Below are 15805 nucleotides of genomic sequence, written 5' to 3' on the forward strand. Positions count from 1 at the left end.
TGTGCCTCAGGGATCTGTTCTGGGACCCTTTCTGTTTGTGATTTTTATTAATGACCTGGATGAGGAAGTAGAGGGATGGGTTAGTAAGTAAATTTGCTGATGGCACAAAGGTTGGGGGTGTTGTGAATAGTGTGGAGCGCTGTCAGAGGTTACAGCTCTACATCGATAGGATGTAAAACTGGGCTGAGAAGTGGCAGATGGAGCTCAACCCAGATAAGTGTGAGGTGGTTCATTTTGGTAGGTCAAATATGATGGCAGAATATAGTATTAATGGTAAGACTCATGGCAGTGTTGAGATCAGAGGGATCTTGGGGACCGTGTCCATAGGACACTCAAAGCTGCTGTGCAGGTTGACTCTGTGGTTAAGAAAGCATATGGTGTATTGGCCTTCATCAATCGTGGGATTGAGTTTAAGAGCCAAGAGGTAATGTTGCAGCTATATAGGACCCTGGTCAGACCCCACTTGGAGTACTGTGCTTAATTCTGGTTTCCTCACTACAGGAAGGATGTGGAAACTATAGAAAGGTGCAGAGGAGATTTACAAGGATGTTGCCTGGATTGGGGAGCATGCCTGATGAGAATAGGTTGAGTGAACTCTGCCTTTTCTCCTTGGAGTGACGGAGGATGAGAGGTGACCTGATAGAGGTTATAAGATGATGAGAGACATTGATTGTGTGGATAGTCAGAGGCTTTTTCCCAGGACTGAAATGGCTAACACGAGAGGGCATAGTTTTAAGGTGCTTGGAAGTAGGTACAGAAGAGATGTCAGGAGTAATTATTTTTACGTAGACAGTGGTGAGTGCATGGAATGGGTTGCCAGCGACGGTGGTGGAGACGGATATGATAGGGTCTTTTAAGAGACTCCTGGATAGGGGGAATGCCGTACTAGATCTGGTATTACGTAACGAACCGGATCAGATCTCTCAGTGGGTGAGCATCTGGGGGACAGTGACTACTGCACCTTAGCCTTTAGCATTATCATGGAAAAGGATAGAATCAGAGAGGACAGGAAAACTTTTAATTGGGGAAGGGCAAATTATGAGGCTATAAGGCTAGAATTTGCGGGTGTGAATTGGGATGATGTTTTTGCAGGGAAATGTACCATGGACATGTGGTCGATGTTTAGGGATCTCTTGCAGGATGTTAGGGATAAATTTGTCCCGGTGAGGAAGATAAAGAATGGTGGGGTGAAGGAACCATGGGTGACAAGTGAGACAGAAAATCTAGTCAGGTGGAAGAAGGCGGCATACATGAGGTTCAGGAAGCAAGGATCAGATGGGTCTGTTGAGGAATATAGGGTAGCAAGAAAGGAGCTTAAGAAGGGTCTGAGGAGAGCAAGAAGGGGGCATGAGAAGGCCTTGACGAGTGGGGTAAAGCAGTGGTCCCCAACCAACAGGCCGCGGACCGATGCATTGCCACGAAGCATGCAGGAGTGCAGCGGTGGCCAGGACGCACCCAGCACATCTTTAAGAACAAAGCCAAAATAAACAAGCTAATTAATTAGATGCCACCCGGCATGTAAATGTTGGCCCAGATCAGAGGCGACACAATCGGCAATTGCCTCTGATCTGGGCCGACATTTACGTGCCAGGCGGCACCTAATTAATTAGCTTGTTTATTTTGGCTTCTTTGTTAAAGAAGTGCTGGGTGCGTCCCGGCCACCACTGCACCGCTGCATTCTTCGCGGCAATGTATCGGTCCGCAGCCCGGAGGTTGGGGACCACTGGGGTAAATGAAAACCCCAAGGCATTCTTCAATTATGCGAAGAACAAAAGGATGACAGGAGTGAAGTTAGGACGGATTAGAGGTGAAAGTGGGGAGATGTGCCTGGAGGCTGTGGAAGTGAGCGAGGTCCTCAATGAATACTTCTCTTCGGTATTTACCAATGAGGGGTAACTTGATGATGGTGAGGACAATATGAGTGAGGTTGATGTTCTGGAGCATGTTGATATTAAGGGAGAGGAGGTGTTGGAGTTGATAAAATACATTAGGACGGATAATTCCCTGGGGCCTGATGGAATATTCCCCAGGCTGCTCCACAAGTCGAGGGTAGAGATTGCTGAGCCTCTGGCTAGGATCTTTATGTCCTCGTTGTCCATGGGAATGGTACCGGAGGATTGGAGGGAGGCGAATGTTGTCCTCTTGTTCAAAAAAGGTAGTAGGGATAGTCCGGGTAATTATGGACCAGTGAGCCTTGCATCTATGGTGGGAAAGCTGTTGGAAAAGATTCTTAGAGATAGGATCTATGGGCATTTAGAGAATCAGGAACAGTTAGCATGGCTTTGTGAAGGGCAGATCGTGTCTAACAAGCCTGATAGAGTTCTTTGAGGAGGTGACCAGGCATACAGATGAGGGTAGTGCAGTGGATGTGATCTACATGGATTTTAGTAAGGCATTTGACAAGGTTCCACAGGGTGGGCTTATTCAGAAAGTCAGAAGGCATGGGATCCAGGGAAGTTTGGCCAGGTGGATTCTGAATTGGCTTGCCTGCAGAAAGCAGAGGATTGTGGTGGAGGGAGTACATTTGGATTGGAGGGTTGTGACTAGTGGTATCCCACAAGGATCGGTTTTGGGACCTCTACTTTCCGTGATTTTTATTAACGAGCTGGATGTGGAGGTAGAAGGGTGGGTTGGCAAGTTTGCAGACGACACAAAGGTTGGTGGTGTTGTGGATAGTGTGGAAGATTGTCGAAGATTGCAGAGTGACATTGATAGGATGCAGAAGTGGGCTGAGAAGTGGCAGATGGAGTTCAACCCGGAGAAGTGTGAGGGGGTACACTTTGGAAGGACAAACTCCAAGGCAGAGTACAAAGTAAATGGCAGGATACTTGGTAGAGTGGAGGAGCAGAGGGATCTGGGGGTACATGTCCACAGATCCCTGAAAGTTGCCTCACAAGTAGATAGGGTAGCTAAGAAAGCTTATGGGGTGTTAGCTTTCATAAGTCAAGGGATAGAGTTTAAGAGTCGCGAGGTAATGATGCAGCTCTATAAAACTCTGGTTAGGCCACACTTGGAGTATTGTGTCCAGTTCTGGTCACCTTACTATAGGAAGGATGTGGAAGCATTGGAAAGGGTACAGAGGAGATTTACCAGGATGCTGCCTGGTTTAGAGAGTATGGATTATGATCAGAGATTAAGGGAGCTAGGGCTCTACTCTTTGGAGAGAAGGAGGATGAGAGGAGACATGATAGAAGTGTACAAGATAATAAGAGGAATAGATAGAGTGGATAGCCAGCGCCTCTTCCCCAGGGCACCACTGCTCAATACAAGAGGACATGACTTTAAGGTAAGGGGTGGGAAGTTCAAGGGGGATATTAGAGGAAGGTTTTTTACTCAGAGAGTGGTTGGTGCGTGGAATGCACTGCCTGAGTCAGTGGTGGAGGCAGATACACTAGTGAAATTTAGGAGACTACTAGACAGGTATATGGAGGAATTTAAGGTGGGGGATTATATGGGAGGCAGGGTTTAAGGGTTGGCAGAACATTGTGGGCCGAAGGGCCTGTACTGTGCTGTATATTCTATGCTTGTTCTATTCAAAAACACATTCTTCTTTTTAAACCATTCTGTTGTTGATTTACTCGTGTTTCAGATCATTGTCTTGTCTTCTATTAAGTTTCAGGGGACAGACCGCTACCCTGACATTCTCCTGTAAAATGTCTTGATACAATTTTGAATTCATTGTTCCCTCAATGATTGCAAGCTGTCCAGGCCCTGAAGTATCAAAGCGGCCCCAAACCATGATGCTCCTTCCATCATGCTTCACAGATGGGATATGGTTTTTATGTTGGTGTGCATTGCCCTTTTCCTTCCAAACATAGCAATGGGCATTTCAGCAAAATGTTTAACTTTTGTCTTGTCTTTGCACAGAATATTGTCCCAGAAGTCCTAAAAGACCACATACAGGTGGTCTTTTGCAAACTTGAGACACACAGCAGTGATTTTTTGGAGAGCAGTGGTTTCCTCCATGGCGTCCTTCCCTGAACACCATTCTTCAGTATTTTTCTTATAGTGGACACATGAACAGAAACTTTAGCAAGTTCTGGAGATTTCTGCAGTTCTTTTGCTATTACCTTGGGTTCTTTTACACCACCTTCAGCATTGCCGTTGTGTTTTTGGTGTGATCTTTGCAGGATGCCCACTCCTAGGGAGAGTAGCAACAATACTGAATTTCCTCAATTTGTAGACAATTTCTCTTTCTGTGGACTGATGAACACTTGGGTCTTTAAAAATGCTTTTGTAGCATTTTCAAGCATCGTGTATCTCTACCATTCTTCATCTCAGGTCCTCAAAGTTGTTTTGATGGAGGCATGGTGCACATAAACAGATCTTTCTTGAGAAGAGGCGGCTCAGAGTCAGGTTTATTATCTCCAGCATGAGTTGTGAAATGTGTTAACTTGGCAGCAGCAGTTCAATGTAATACATAATATAGAAGAAGAAAAAAATTAAATAAGTAAATCAATTCCAGTATACATATATTGAATAGATTAAAAATTGTGTGGAAACAGAAATAATATATATTAAAAAAGTGAGGTATTGGTCACGGGTTCAATGTCCGTTTAGGAAATGGATGGTAGAGGGGAAGAAGTTGTTCCTGAATTGCTGAGTGTGTGCCTTCAGGCTTCTGTATCTCCTACATGAGAGTAACAGTGAGAAAAGGGCATGCCCTGGGTGCTGGAGGTCCTTAATAATGGACGCTGCCTTTCTGAGACACCGCTCCTTGAAGATGTCCTGGGTACTTTGTAGGCTACTACCCAAGATAGAGTTGACTAAATTTACAACCCTCTGCAGCTTTCAGTTCTGTGCAGTTGCCCCCCCCCCACCCCCATACCAGACAGTGATGCAGCCTGTCAGAATGCTGTCCTCGGTAAATCTACAGAATTTCTTGAGTGCATTTATTGACATGCCAAATCTCTTCAAACTCCTAATGAAGTATAGTCGCTGTCTTGTCTTCTTTATAACTGCAATGATATGTTGGGACCAGGTTAGGTCCTCAGAGATCTTGACACCCAGGAACGTGAAACTGTTCGCTCTCTCCACTTCTGATCCCTCTATAAGGATTGGTATGTGTTCCTTCATCTTACCCTTCCTGAAGTCCACAATCATTTCTTTCATCTGTCAGTAGCCTGACTTTGTGACTTTTTTTTTAAAGGGCAGGGCAACTCTACAACCCACATCTTATTGATTGGAACACCTGACTCCAAATAGTTTTTGTAGAAGGCATTACCCCAGAGGTTCACATACTTTTTTTGAACCTAGGCTATGATTATTTAAATGGTCTACTCAATATTGACAAGAAGTACAATTGTTTGTTATTAGATTAGGCAGATTGTGTTGTCTATTATTGTGACTTTGATGAAGTCTCTTGAGTAATTCAGAAAACCAGGTAATTGTAAAGGGTTCACAAGCTTTTTCTTGTAATTGTACTCCTTTTATTTCAGTTTTTATAAGTTACCAGCCACCTGCATCTTTTCTTATGAAGAGTCTCGGCCCAAAGTGTTGACTGTTTATTCCCATCCATAGATGCTCCCTTGCTTGCTGAGTTCCGCCACCATTTTGTGTGTGTTGCTCAAGATTTACAGCATTTGCAGAATCTCTTTTGTTTGTTCTTTTTTTCTCCCACCTGTTATTACTTAGATTCTTGAATGCATCTCTAGTACTCCCCTCAATCACTCTCCGTGGCTGCTGTCTGGGTTGTAGATATTTTGGTGTTGCATATACATGTCCTTGATCCCTCTGCTGTTTTTTCTCTCTTTCTCCAGATCAGGCTTCCATCAGGAGACTCGCTGCGGGAGAGATTCCGGGAGGAAGACACATTGCAGAGCGTGAAGGAGTATATTACACAGCAGTGCCCTGAGCTGTTGTCCATCTCCCTCCTCCAGGGCTTTCCCAAGAGACATTTTACAGACTCTGAGCTTATCAGCACATTGGCAGACCTGGGGCTGAGTCCCACTGCCACGCTGTGTGTACGGAATGAGCAGTGCGTATCTACTGCCTCCCCAGGACTGCCGCTGGGTGCCCACACGCTGAGGATGCCTAGTGGGGACATTGTCGTGCCAGAGCAGCAGGCTGGAGCGTCTGCGTCCCAGCTGCGCTTGCAATCGCAGCCCTCCACTCCCCGTACTTGGGGGCGAGGAGAGCTTCTGGGTTACCGGATGATCGACAGCCTGCCATCCTCCAACATGGACAAACCTCCATCTGTCCCAGGACACAGGATCCAGCCAGATGTGAGAGAGGGTGGGATGCGAGAACTAATGGAATCTCCATCAAGATCAAGATCAGCACACAGCTGGGGTGAGAAGCGTGAACAATGGCCATCGCAGCATAGATGGCCCACACCATGGGCACGATCCTTAACCCTCTGCATCCCCCCCCCCCGCCCCGGCTCCCCGTGAATTAAACCTCGTTGCATCTTGTATGTTGAATGGAATTACTGTGAGCGAGTGGAGTCTTGCTAACAATTTCCAATAATACTCTCCACATCGTCTCCTTGAATTCCCAGGGCAGGGACAGGACAGGTTAGACATAGAGTAAATCATAACACAAGAGATTGTGCAGATGCTAGAAATCTTGAGCAACACACGGACACAGTAAAATACCCTCTATACATTCCCATCACATACACCCAAGGAAGGGACAGCATAGACTAGAATCAGAGCAAGGTTATGTCTCTTCATTGTCTCATCAAACACTCCATGGGCAGGGCCAGTATAGATTAAATACAGAATAAAACTCAATGATGTTAGCTCACATACTCCCAGGTCAGGGAAGGCACTGTTGGGTGTAGAATAAATCTTCCTCTCCACTATTACATGAAATGCCTGAAGTTCAGTTATCACCTTTACCTGCTGAGACTGGGTTTGCCCTGTCCCTCCCACAGCATTTGCATTCTGAGTAAGACTGGCAGTTTTCTTTCAACAGAGGCATCAGTTAGCCTGACAGTCTGGATAACAATTTTAATCCTGTTAAATTGGACTCCTGGCAAGGCTTGAGTCAGACTTCAGCATCCAGTCTGAAATGCTGGACACCTCCCAGCTGCTAATTCCACACTGTGCTTTTATTACAGGGCGGGGACAAAGGCTGGCTGCAGCTGGTAACAGCAGCCACCCTAATGAAGAGAGGCCCATTGGAGATGTCACAGAAGGGGAGGCAGAGAATCTTATCCCACAGCATCTGCTGATCCCTCCTGGTTAGTTAACCAAGATAAAATAACAGCTTGTCTCACTGAACATCCTAGAATGCTTTACAACCTGCAAAGTATGCTTCAGAAGTGTTGCCACTGGCTTACTGAAGGAAATATACCAGCTTATTTACAGCAACTACATATGTGGTCAGGAACAGACAAGAGGCTGTAAATGTCTGTTTGTTTCTTACAGTAGAATGATTAAGCAATACTTTTTTGCCACCAAGGGAACTCGCTCCTTTTCAGATTAGTGGCCTAAGATGATGTCCTGTAAGGTAAATTCAAGGAATTAGATTCAGGTTCATTTATTTATCACATGTACATTGAAACATACAGTGAAAAGTGTTGTTTCTCTTCCAACACAACTTAAGGAAGTGCTGGGGACAGCCTGCAATTGTTGCTGCAGATTCCAGCACCAACATAGTATGCCCATAATGTTCAGCAGGACACAAGGAATAAAACATAATATTAGCAAAGCAAGCCCCTTCCTCCCGCCTACCTACGCACACTTGCACTGCAGCAGACTCACAGACATCGAGCCTCTGATTTCCCCCAGTGAATTAAGAGGTCCATCAAAGAGCAAGACCTCAAAAATAGTAATGTCAAGATTACCACCAATTTCCTCTCTGTTCCACACTCACTAACATACTGGACCCAATGAAAAGATTGTCCCAGAAATCCAAATCCCTTCCTTCTGCACAGAGTAATTGGTTGTGGGGAAGTTACTACCTATAAATTAGGATGGGTTAATTCCAGTAAGACCAGGACTGATGACAGTCATAGGGTTGAACAACATTTAAATAGGACCTCAAAATAAATCTAAAGTAAAGTAAATTTCAAAGTCAGCTTATTATCGAAGTATATGTATGTCACCATATATGATCCTGAGATTTTCTTGTGGGCGTTTGTGGTAAATACAAACACAAACGAATCAATGAAAAACCACACACGTCCAAGACAGACAAAAAAAAATGTGCAAAAGACAACAAACTGCAAATACAATAAAAGAAACAAAAATATTAAATAAATAAGCAATAAATATCGAGAACTTGAGTTGTAGAGTCCTTAGATGTGAGTCCATAGGTTGTGGAATCAATTCAGTGTTGGGGTGAGTAAAGTTATCCCCTCTGGTTCAAGAACTGACTTGTCCATACTGACGAAGATGCTTATCTGAACTAATCATATTTGCCTGCATTTAGCCCATATCCCTATAAACCTTTCCTATCTATGTACTTGACCAAATGATTTGAGTACTTCTCAACTACTGCAGACATCAACTAGCAAGTTCTGGTTAATACAGTAGAAGACTGTAACAAACTGCACAGTGCTACACTGTAGATAAGACAATACCAGCCAATGTCTGCAAGAAACTGTAAAGAGTTGTGAACATAGCTCAGCCCAGCACAGAAACCACACTCCTCTCCATAGACTCTGTCTACCCTTTTCGCTGCCTCTGTAAAGCGGCCATCATAATCAAAGACTCTACCGACCGTGGACATTCTCTCTTCTCCCCTCTCATATCAGACAGAAGATACAAAACCCTGAAAGCAAGTATCACCAGCTTCTATCCTGCAGTTAAAAGACAATTACATGGTCCTCTAGTATGAAAGATGAACTGCTGACCTCACAATTTACCTCATTATGGCTGCCTGCAGTGCAGTCTCTCTGTAACTAACATTTTTTTTACTGCATTCTGTTATTGTTTTACCTTGTACTACCTGAATGCACTGTATAATGAATGGTATGTGAGACAAGCTTTTCCACTGTACTTCGGTACATGTGACTATAATAAACTAATTTAACAATCTTCAAAATTTGCTTTTAAGCCTTTGACCCAGAACTGATCTTTCGCCAAAATGGAAATCGTATCAGAAGCGGCTTTGAGCCTCGGTATCAGTGGCCTCTTCAGGGTAACCGTCTTAGGTGGGTGAAGCAGCCTCCCACTGTGTTCCTCACTATTATTTATTCAGAACTGTTAGTGCATTGAAATGCTCCAATGTATCTGAGAGGAGTATGACCAGACAAAGTTCAACACTGCAGGATAGTAATTTTACCCTGCCCTTAGAGTGGGTGTTACCCTGTCTCTGTGCACACATTGATGACTGCTAGTGACTGAATGCTGACTTGCATTTTTCTTCACTATCACCTCTCAATGTTACTTTGTGAATCCCTGTCGTTTAAGAATGATGTGGACGAGCTTTAGTCTGTATATGAGGTGTTTAAAACCATGCTGACCATGGAATCAGGGAAAACCTCTTGTCAGCCAGCAGACATCACTAGCTTCCTCTCCAGGACACCAGACATGAGCAAAATCTTAGCAGGGAAGACAAAAGACATTTGGCACAGTCAGACCCATCTCAATGGTTTTTACTGCCTGGACTTGTAAAGGACAACCATAATCAGGGCAATTAGGAGACTGAGGTCATCCCCAGACTGAACCGAACCCCTCTATACTGGGTGCCCAACGATCATGTGTGTGTTGTCCCTGCACTGAGATTGTGGGGATTAAACATGGAAGGAATTTTGGTCTGTATTTTTTAAAAAATAACTTTACTTGCATTTTCAACTTAAAACATTGTCCTCTTTTTCCACAGTTCATGCCATTACTTGCAGTATCCACTTGAAGACCACTGGAGTTTGGGAGTGTGTGATGGGATGATGTAGAGGGAGGTTCATTCTGTGTCTGATTCTGGTAGTGCGTGATGGAATGGAGGATGCTTCATTCGGTGTCTGATCCCGGGAGTCATGGGACAATGTAAAGGGAGCTTTAACTTGTTTCTAACCCATGCCTTGGGAGTGATGGCAGGACAGTATAGAGGGAGCTTTACTCTGCCTTTAACTTGTACCATACTTGCCCTGAAAGTGTGTTACATAGCTCCATGGAGAGACCTTTACTGTTCATTCACTGGGACAATTTAACAGGAAAGTTTAGAGTGAATGTTACACTGTTTCTGTGCACATATTAATTTTTGCTAGTGATAAAATAGTAACTTACAGTTTTCTTCATGGTGTCATCTCTGCCTGAGTTGGTGTTTCATTCTGAATCCCCCTGCAGGGAGGGTAGAGAGGAGCCGGCAGTTCAGAAGGGTCAGGAGCAGCGGGATCTGCCCAGTGTCTTGGCTCAGGCAGCTTTGGATCGCCTGAACAAAGCAGCAGAGAGGCAGTCTCACCACTCGCCACTGTCCTCACAGAAGAAGCTGTGCCGAGCCACACCAGTGCCTTCTCTCTTCAGTCTGGCAATTGGTAGTGCCGTGGTGCTAATGGCAGGTTGGTATTAATGGTGTGGGAGCAGTGGGCACCAGCAGGGAGCTTCACTCTCTGACCCCGGGAGTCTTCCAGTAGAAGTGGTAGAGGCAGGTTCGATATTGTCATTTAAAGAAAAATTGGATAGGTATATGGACTGGAAAGGAATGGAGGATTATGGGCTGAGTGCAGGTTGGTGGGACTAGGTGAGAGTAAGCGTTTGGCACGGACTAGCAGGGCCGTGATGGCCTGTTTCTGTGCTGTAATGGTTATATGGGAGTATGTGATAGGATGGTGCAGAAGGATGCTCACTGTGTGTCTGATCCCAAGAGTATATGATAGAATGGTGTGGATTAACCTTCACTCTGTGCCTGATCCCAGGAGTGTGTAATGGCATGGTCCAAAACATCAGCTGTTCATTCCCCTCCTTAGAAGCTGCCTGAATTGTTGAGTTCCTCCACCATTTTGCATACAGTATGTTGCAGTAGATTGAAGAGTGACTTTCAGAAGGCAGCCAGTTAAGTGACCAGAATCTCAGAATGTTTTGAATTGTGGACAGATGAACTAAAGACGAGATTTGTGTGGAGCCTGAGCTTTCATCAAGAGAGAAACTTTTGCCTCAGTTATCTGTAAAAGCTGGAACCTGAACCAGAATGGTCTCTGGGTTAGAGCAAGTTTTAGGAAGGACCTTTGGTGGCTGGGGTTGGAGTAAAGCTCTCTCTACACAGTCATTTCAGATACTCATAGGGCACAAACACACGAGATGCTACAGATACCAGACACCTTCAGCAAAATGAAATATGCTGGAGGAACTCAGCAAGTCAAGCACCACCCAAGGAGGGGAATAAACAGCTGACATTTCTGGCTGACACCTTTATCAACTCTGGAAAGGAAGAGGTAAAATCCAAAATAAGAACGTGGGAGGCGGGGAGGAGATGTACAAGCAGACAGGTGAGATGCAGAATATTGCTCCCTCTGCCTGTCCTGTCATGCAGTCCCAGGGCAGAGGTTAGACAGTGAGGAAAGTTAATCAAAGTTGAGTTCATTGTCATATGCACAAACACATATATGCACAGATGCATTGAAAAACTTACTTATAGCAGCATCACAAGCACGTGACATCAGATAAGCAGCATTCACAAGAAAAAATAAACACACTTTTAACAAGAAAGAAGCAAAAATGTCTAGTGCAAAGTAGTAATAGTGTTATTAAACTGTCATGATTAAGGTTGTGCTGGTTGGTTGAAGGGAAGTAGCTTTCTTGAACCTAGTGGTGTGGGATGTGTTTGAATAATGTATTGAGCTCCATTACTCTCTGTAGCTTCTTGCGTCCTGCACATTTAAATTGCTGTATCAGATTATAATACAACTAGTCAAGGTATTTTGAATAATACATCTCCACACTAACGTATTACTCACTCCCAGTCAAGGATAATTTGAGTGTGTATGAAGATGATGCTCCATGTAAGATCAGTTGTACTGGGTGACCTGCTGTGTTTCAGATGTTTGTTACTGGGAGGACCCTGTTGGTTTTACTGAAGTTTTTATTCCTAGCGCCCAGTATGCAGTACAGTCGAAGCTTGGCCTGTCTCACCCCAGAGCTGGCGGAACATCTCCTCCACTACATGATCAATGAGCGTCTCCTTCGGCCCAAGTCCTTTGAGATTTTCTTCGGCTGTCAGATTCAGAAGCTGGTGCTGGATTGTTACCCATACACCACCAATGAGCTCCTGAGGAAACTGCGAGCATTCCACTCCCTCAAGCACCTCAGCCTCTCATCCTGCTCCCTAATCACAGGTACAGCTGCAGATCTCTGGCCCGTCATGTATGTCCTTGCTGTTTCTCCTGCACCTCTACCAACTTTTCATTGTGACATTGTACTGTATTGTGGAATAAATTTGATAAATTAGTTTATTGTCACATACTGAGCTATAATGAAAAATTTGTTCATACCATTCATACAGATCAATTAATTAAAATAGTTCATTGGGGGTAATATAAGGGGAAAAATAACTGAATGCAGAATATAGTGTTAGAGAAAGAACAGGCAGACAACAAGGTGCAAGGCCATGAAGACCTGGATTGTGAGGTCAAGAGTCTACCTTATACTAGATACTATTAGGAGTCTTGTAACAGCGGGATTTAAACTATCCTTGAGCTTGGTGTAAGTACTTTCAGGCTTTTGTTTCTTATTCCCTGTGGGAGAGAGGAGAAGGAAGAACGTCTAGGGTGGCACACAATGCTGGAAGAACTCAGCAGGTCAGGTGGCATCTATGGAGAGGAATAATCATTTTTTTCATTTCAAGCCAAGACCCTTCATCAGGACTGGATAGGAAGGGGAAAGAAGCCTGAGTAAGAAGGTGGGAGGAGGGGAAGGAAGGAGTACAAACTGGCAGGTTATAGGTGAAGGGGAAGGTAGATGGGTGGGGGCTAAAGAAGGAATCAGAGGAGAGGAGAGTGGAACCGGGAAGAAAGGGAAGGAGGAGAGACATCAGAGGGAAGTCATAGGCAGGTGAGGAGAAGAGAAGAGGTAAAAGGAGCCAGTATGGGAAATAGAAAAAAGAGGGGGAGGGAGAAATCACTGGAAGTTAGAGAAATCAACAATCATGCCATCAGGTTGGAGGCTACCCAGATGGAATACGAGGTGTTGCTCCTCCAACCTGAGAGTGGCCTCATTGTGGCAATAGAAGAGGCAACAGACTGACTTATGGGAAAGGGGAGTGGAGTTAAAATGGTTTAATTCATATCAGGTGGAGGGTACAAAAGCCTGACAGCTTGTACCACCAGACTCCAGTATAGCTGTTATAAGACTATTGAATAGCCCCTCCGTGTAAGATAGGTGCCTGACCTCACAATCTACCTTGTTTATGTCTTGCACCTTATTGTCTGTCTGCACTGTATGTTCTCTGTAACTATAATCCTTTATTCTGTGTTCTGTTATTGTTTTCCCTTATACTACATCAATGTACTGATGTGATGAAATGATCTGTGTGGATGTGTACCTTGGTACATATAACAATAATAAATTAATTTATTAACTTTTTTCACCTGTCTGTTTGTCCACTCAGATTCTCTTGCTTTCTCTTGTTCTAGATTCTGGTTTGGAGGTTTTCACTTCTTTGCAGAGGCTGCAGTATCTGAACCTGGCAGCGTGTGTGAAACTTACCGACAACTGTCTGTGCAGCATTAAAGGTTTGTGTCTGATCTTTGTCTAGATCCACCCAAACAGGTGGGACACATTTTCAGGGGGTCGTGCATAGTGTGTTGATTACACATTGATTCTCCGAAGTCCTTTTAAACTTGGGGGGTGACTTCCTGAATCCCTGTGTTGGGCAGCTGAAGTTGGCTGGTTGCTTGGATTGGTTGTTCAGTGGAAGGGAGGCACTGAGGGCAGAAGGGAGGGTTTTGGGAGGATTGAGAATATAATGTGCATCTTATTTTATCCTAACTGCCTACATCAGATAGGCAGTTCCTTTTATCTTTCTGCCTGGGCCTCAACATTACTTGATAACTAAGGCTCCCTAAACTTGTTATCCTTTTACTCTAATAGGAACATATAAATTCTGTACTTTCAATATTTCATTTTTGAATACCTCCCACTTAACAAACATCCTTTTGCTAGAAAACAACCTATCCCAACCCCTGTCTGCCAGAACCTTCTGATGACATCAAAATTGGCTCTTCTCCACTTCAGAATCTCAACTCGAGGACCAGTCCTGTCTTTCTCCATAATTATCTGAAATCTAATGGAATTATGGTCTCTAAATCCAGAGTGTTTCCCAACATATCTGCCCTGTCTCATTCCCTCATTCCAGTATCAAGCTTCCTCTAGTTGAGGCCTCTATATGTTGATTAAGGAAACTTTCCTGATCACATTTGACAAACTGAATCCCATCTAGTCCTTTTAGAGTATGGAAATCTAGTCAATATGTGGAAAATTGAAATCACCTACTAACACAACTTTTACTTGCAACTGTTATCTCTACAAATTTACTGCTGTAAATTCCGCTGATTACTGGGAAGACTATAACACAGTCCCATTAATGTAGTCATCCTCTTTATTGTTCAGTTCCACCCATACTGCCTCAATAACATAGTCCTCCTCTTTGTCCTGTCTGAGCACTGCTGTTACATTTTCCCTGACAAGTAATGCTATCCCTCTCCCTTTAATGCTTTTCCCTCTATAACCCCAGAACACTGAGATGGCAGTCCTGCCTTTCTGCAAGTCTTACTAATGGCTACAACATCATAATTTCACGTGCTGTTCCTATGCTCTAAGTTCATTCTATAATATAACTTACATTGAAGTAGATGCAAGTCAGATCACCATGCTGTGTTTGCTTGCCTTTCAGTTTCTGTGTTTGCTTGCAAGTTTAACATTTATTTTCCCCACAGCCCTACACTTGCTGCCCTGGCACTCTGATTTCCACTCTCTTCAAATCTAGTTTAAAACCCCAGGATCAACTCAAGTAAACCTTTCTACAAGGATGTCAATCCCTCTCCAGTTCAGATGCAAACCATCCTGTTTGCACAGGTCTCATTTACCTTAAACGAGGGCCCACTGATCGAAAACCCTGAAGCTGTCCCTCCTGCACCATCTGCTTAGTCACAGAACTGCACTACCTTCCTATTTCTTGCCTCACAAGCATGTGGCATGGGTAGCAATCCTGAGATTACAACCCTGTCCTTTAACTTAGATGAAAGTGTATTGCTGAAAGGTCAACACTGCAGATTCCCTGTAGTGTTTTTTTCTCCCCCTAGACTCCGGTTTTGAGGCAGTGTTCTGGGTCATTTTCCATGGTCTATATCTTCTCTTCAGGTGTGAAACATAATTCCATCCAGTAGACTTCTTATAGCAGTAAATTGCAAATCTAAACCTGTCTTCTGAGGATTACACAAGGTCAGGGTGTCCTCATTGTTTCTGAAATGGGGCTTGCCCTACATGTTACAGTCTGCACCAGAGTCCCATTGTCACTCTTCACCAGTTATCTCTTCTTCATTGCACAGAACATGGTCAAGCTGTGAGTCAAATGTTCACCAGAAGTTAGTACTCCAGGAATGGAGTAGACCATAGATCAGTACAGCACATGGCCCATAATGGCCGTGCTAACCATGATGCCAAATTAAGCTGATCCCACCTGTGTCTTCATGGTCCATATCCCTCCATTCTGTGCCAGCTTGTGTATCTGTCTAAACACTTGTTAAATGCCATTGTTATGTCTGCTTCCACCACCATCCCCAGTAACACATTCCAGGGTTGGGAGCGGGGAAGTACTTGCCCTGTGCAACTCCCTATAACCTACTCCCTCTCACAAAGCTATGTCCTCTCTTATTCAACATCTGTACCCTGTGGGGGAAAAATCAATTTGTCTAGCCTGTCTT

The 15805-nt window shown here is 44.2% G+C and overlaps 1 protein-coding gene across 6 annotated transcripts in view; it reads left to right on the plus strand.

Annotated features, from left to right (window-relative positions):
• Nucleotides 1-15805, plus strand: part of si:ch73-173p19.1 (uncharacterized) — a 36869-nt gene that overhangs the window by 7765 nt on the left and 13299 nt on the right. For 5 of the 6 annotated variants that reach the window (XM_063060846.1, XM_063060827.1, XM_063060873.1 and 2 more), the window contains exons 6-11: nt 5760-6291; nt 7064-7186; nt 9007-9103; nt 10236-10447; nt 11978-12220; nt 13517-13615. In XM_063060846.1, coding sequence (XP_062916916.1) covers nt 5760-6291; nt 7064-7186; nt 9007-9103; nt 10236-10447; nt 11978-12220; nt 13517-13615 — 1306 coding nt within the window. The remainder of the gene's footprint in view (nt 1-5759; nt 6292-7063; nt 7187-9006; nt 9104-10235; nt 10448-11977; nt 12221-13516; nt 13616-15805) is intronic. The other variant, XM_063060865.1, reaches the window with a different exon arrangement.

This window comes from Mobula hypostoma, chromosome 1, assembly GCF_963921235.1.
Source record: "Mobula hypostoma chromosome 1, sMobHyp1.1, whole genome shotgun sequence".
NCBI classification, from domain to species: Eukaryota; Metazoa; Chordata; class Chondrichthyes; order Myliobatiformes; family Myliobatidae; genus Mobula; species Mobula hypostoma.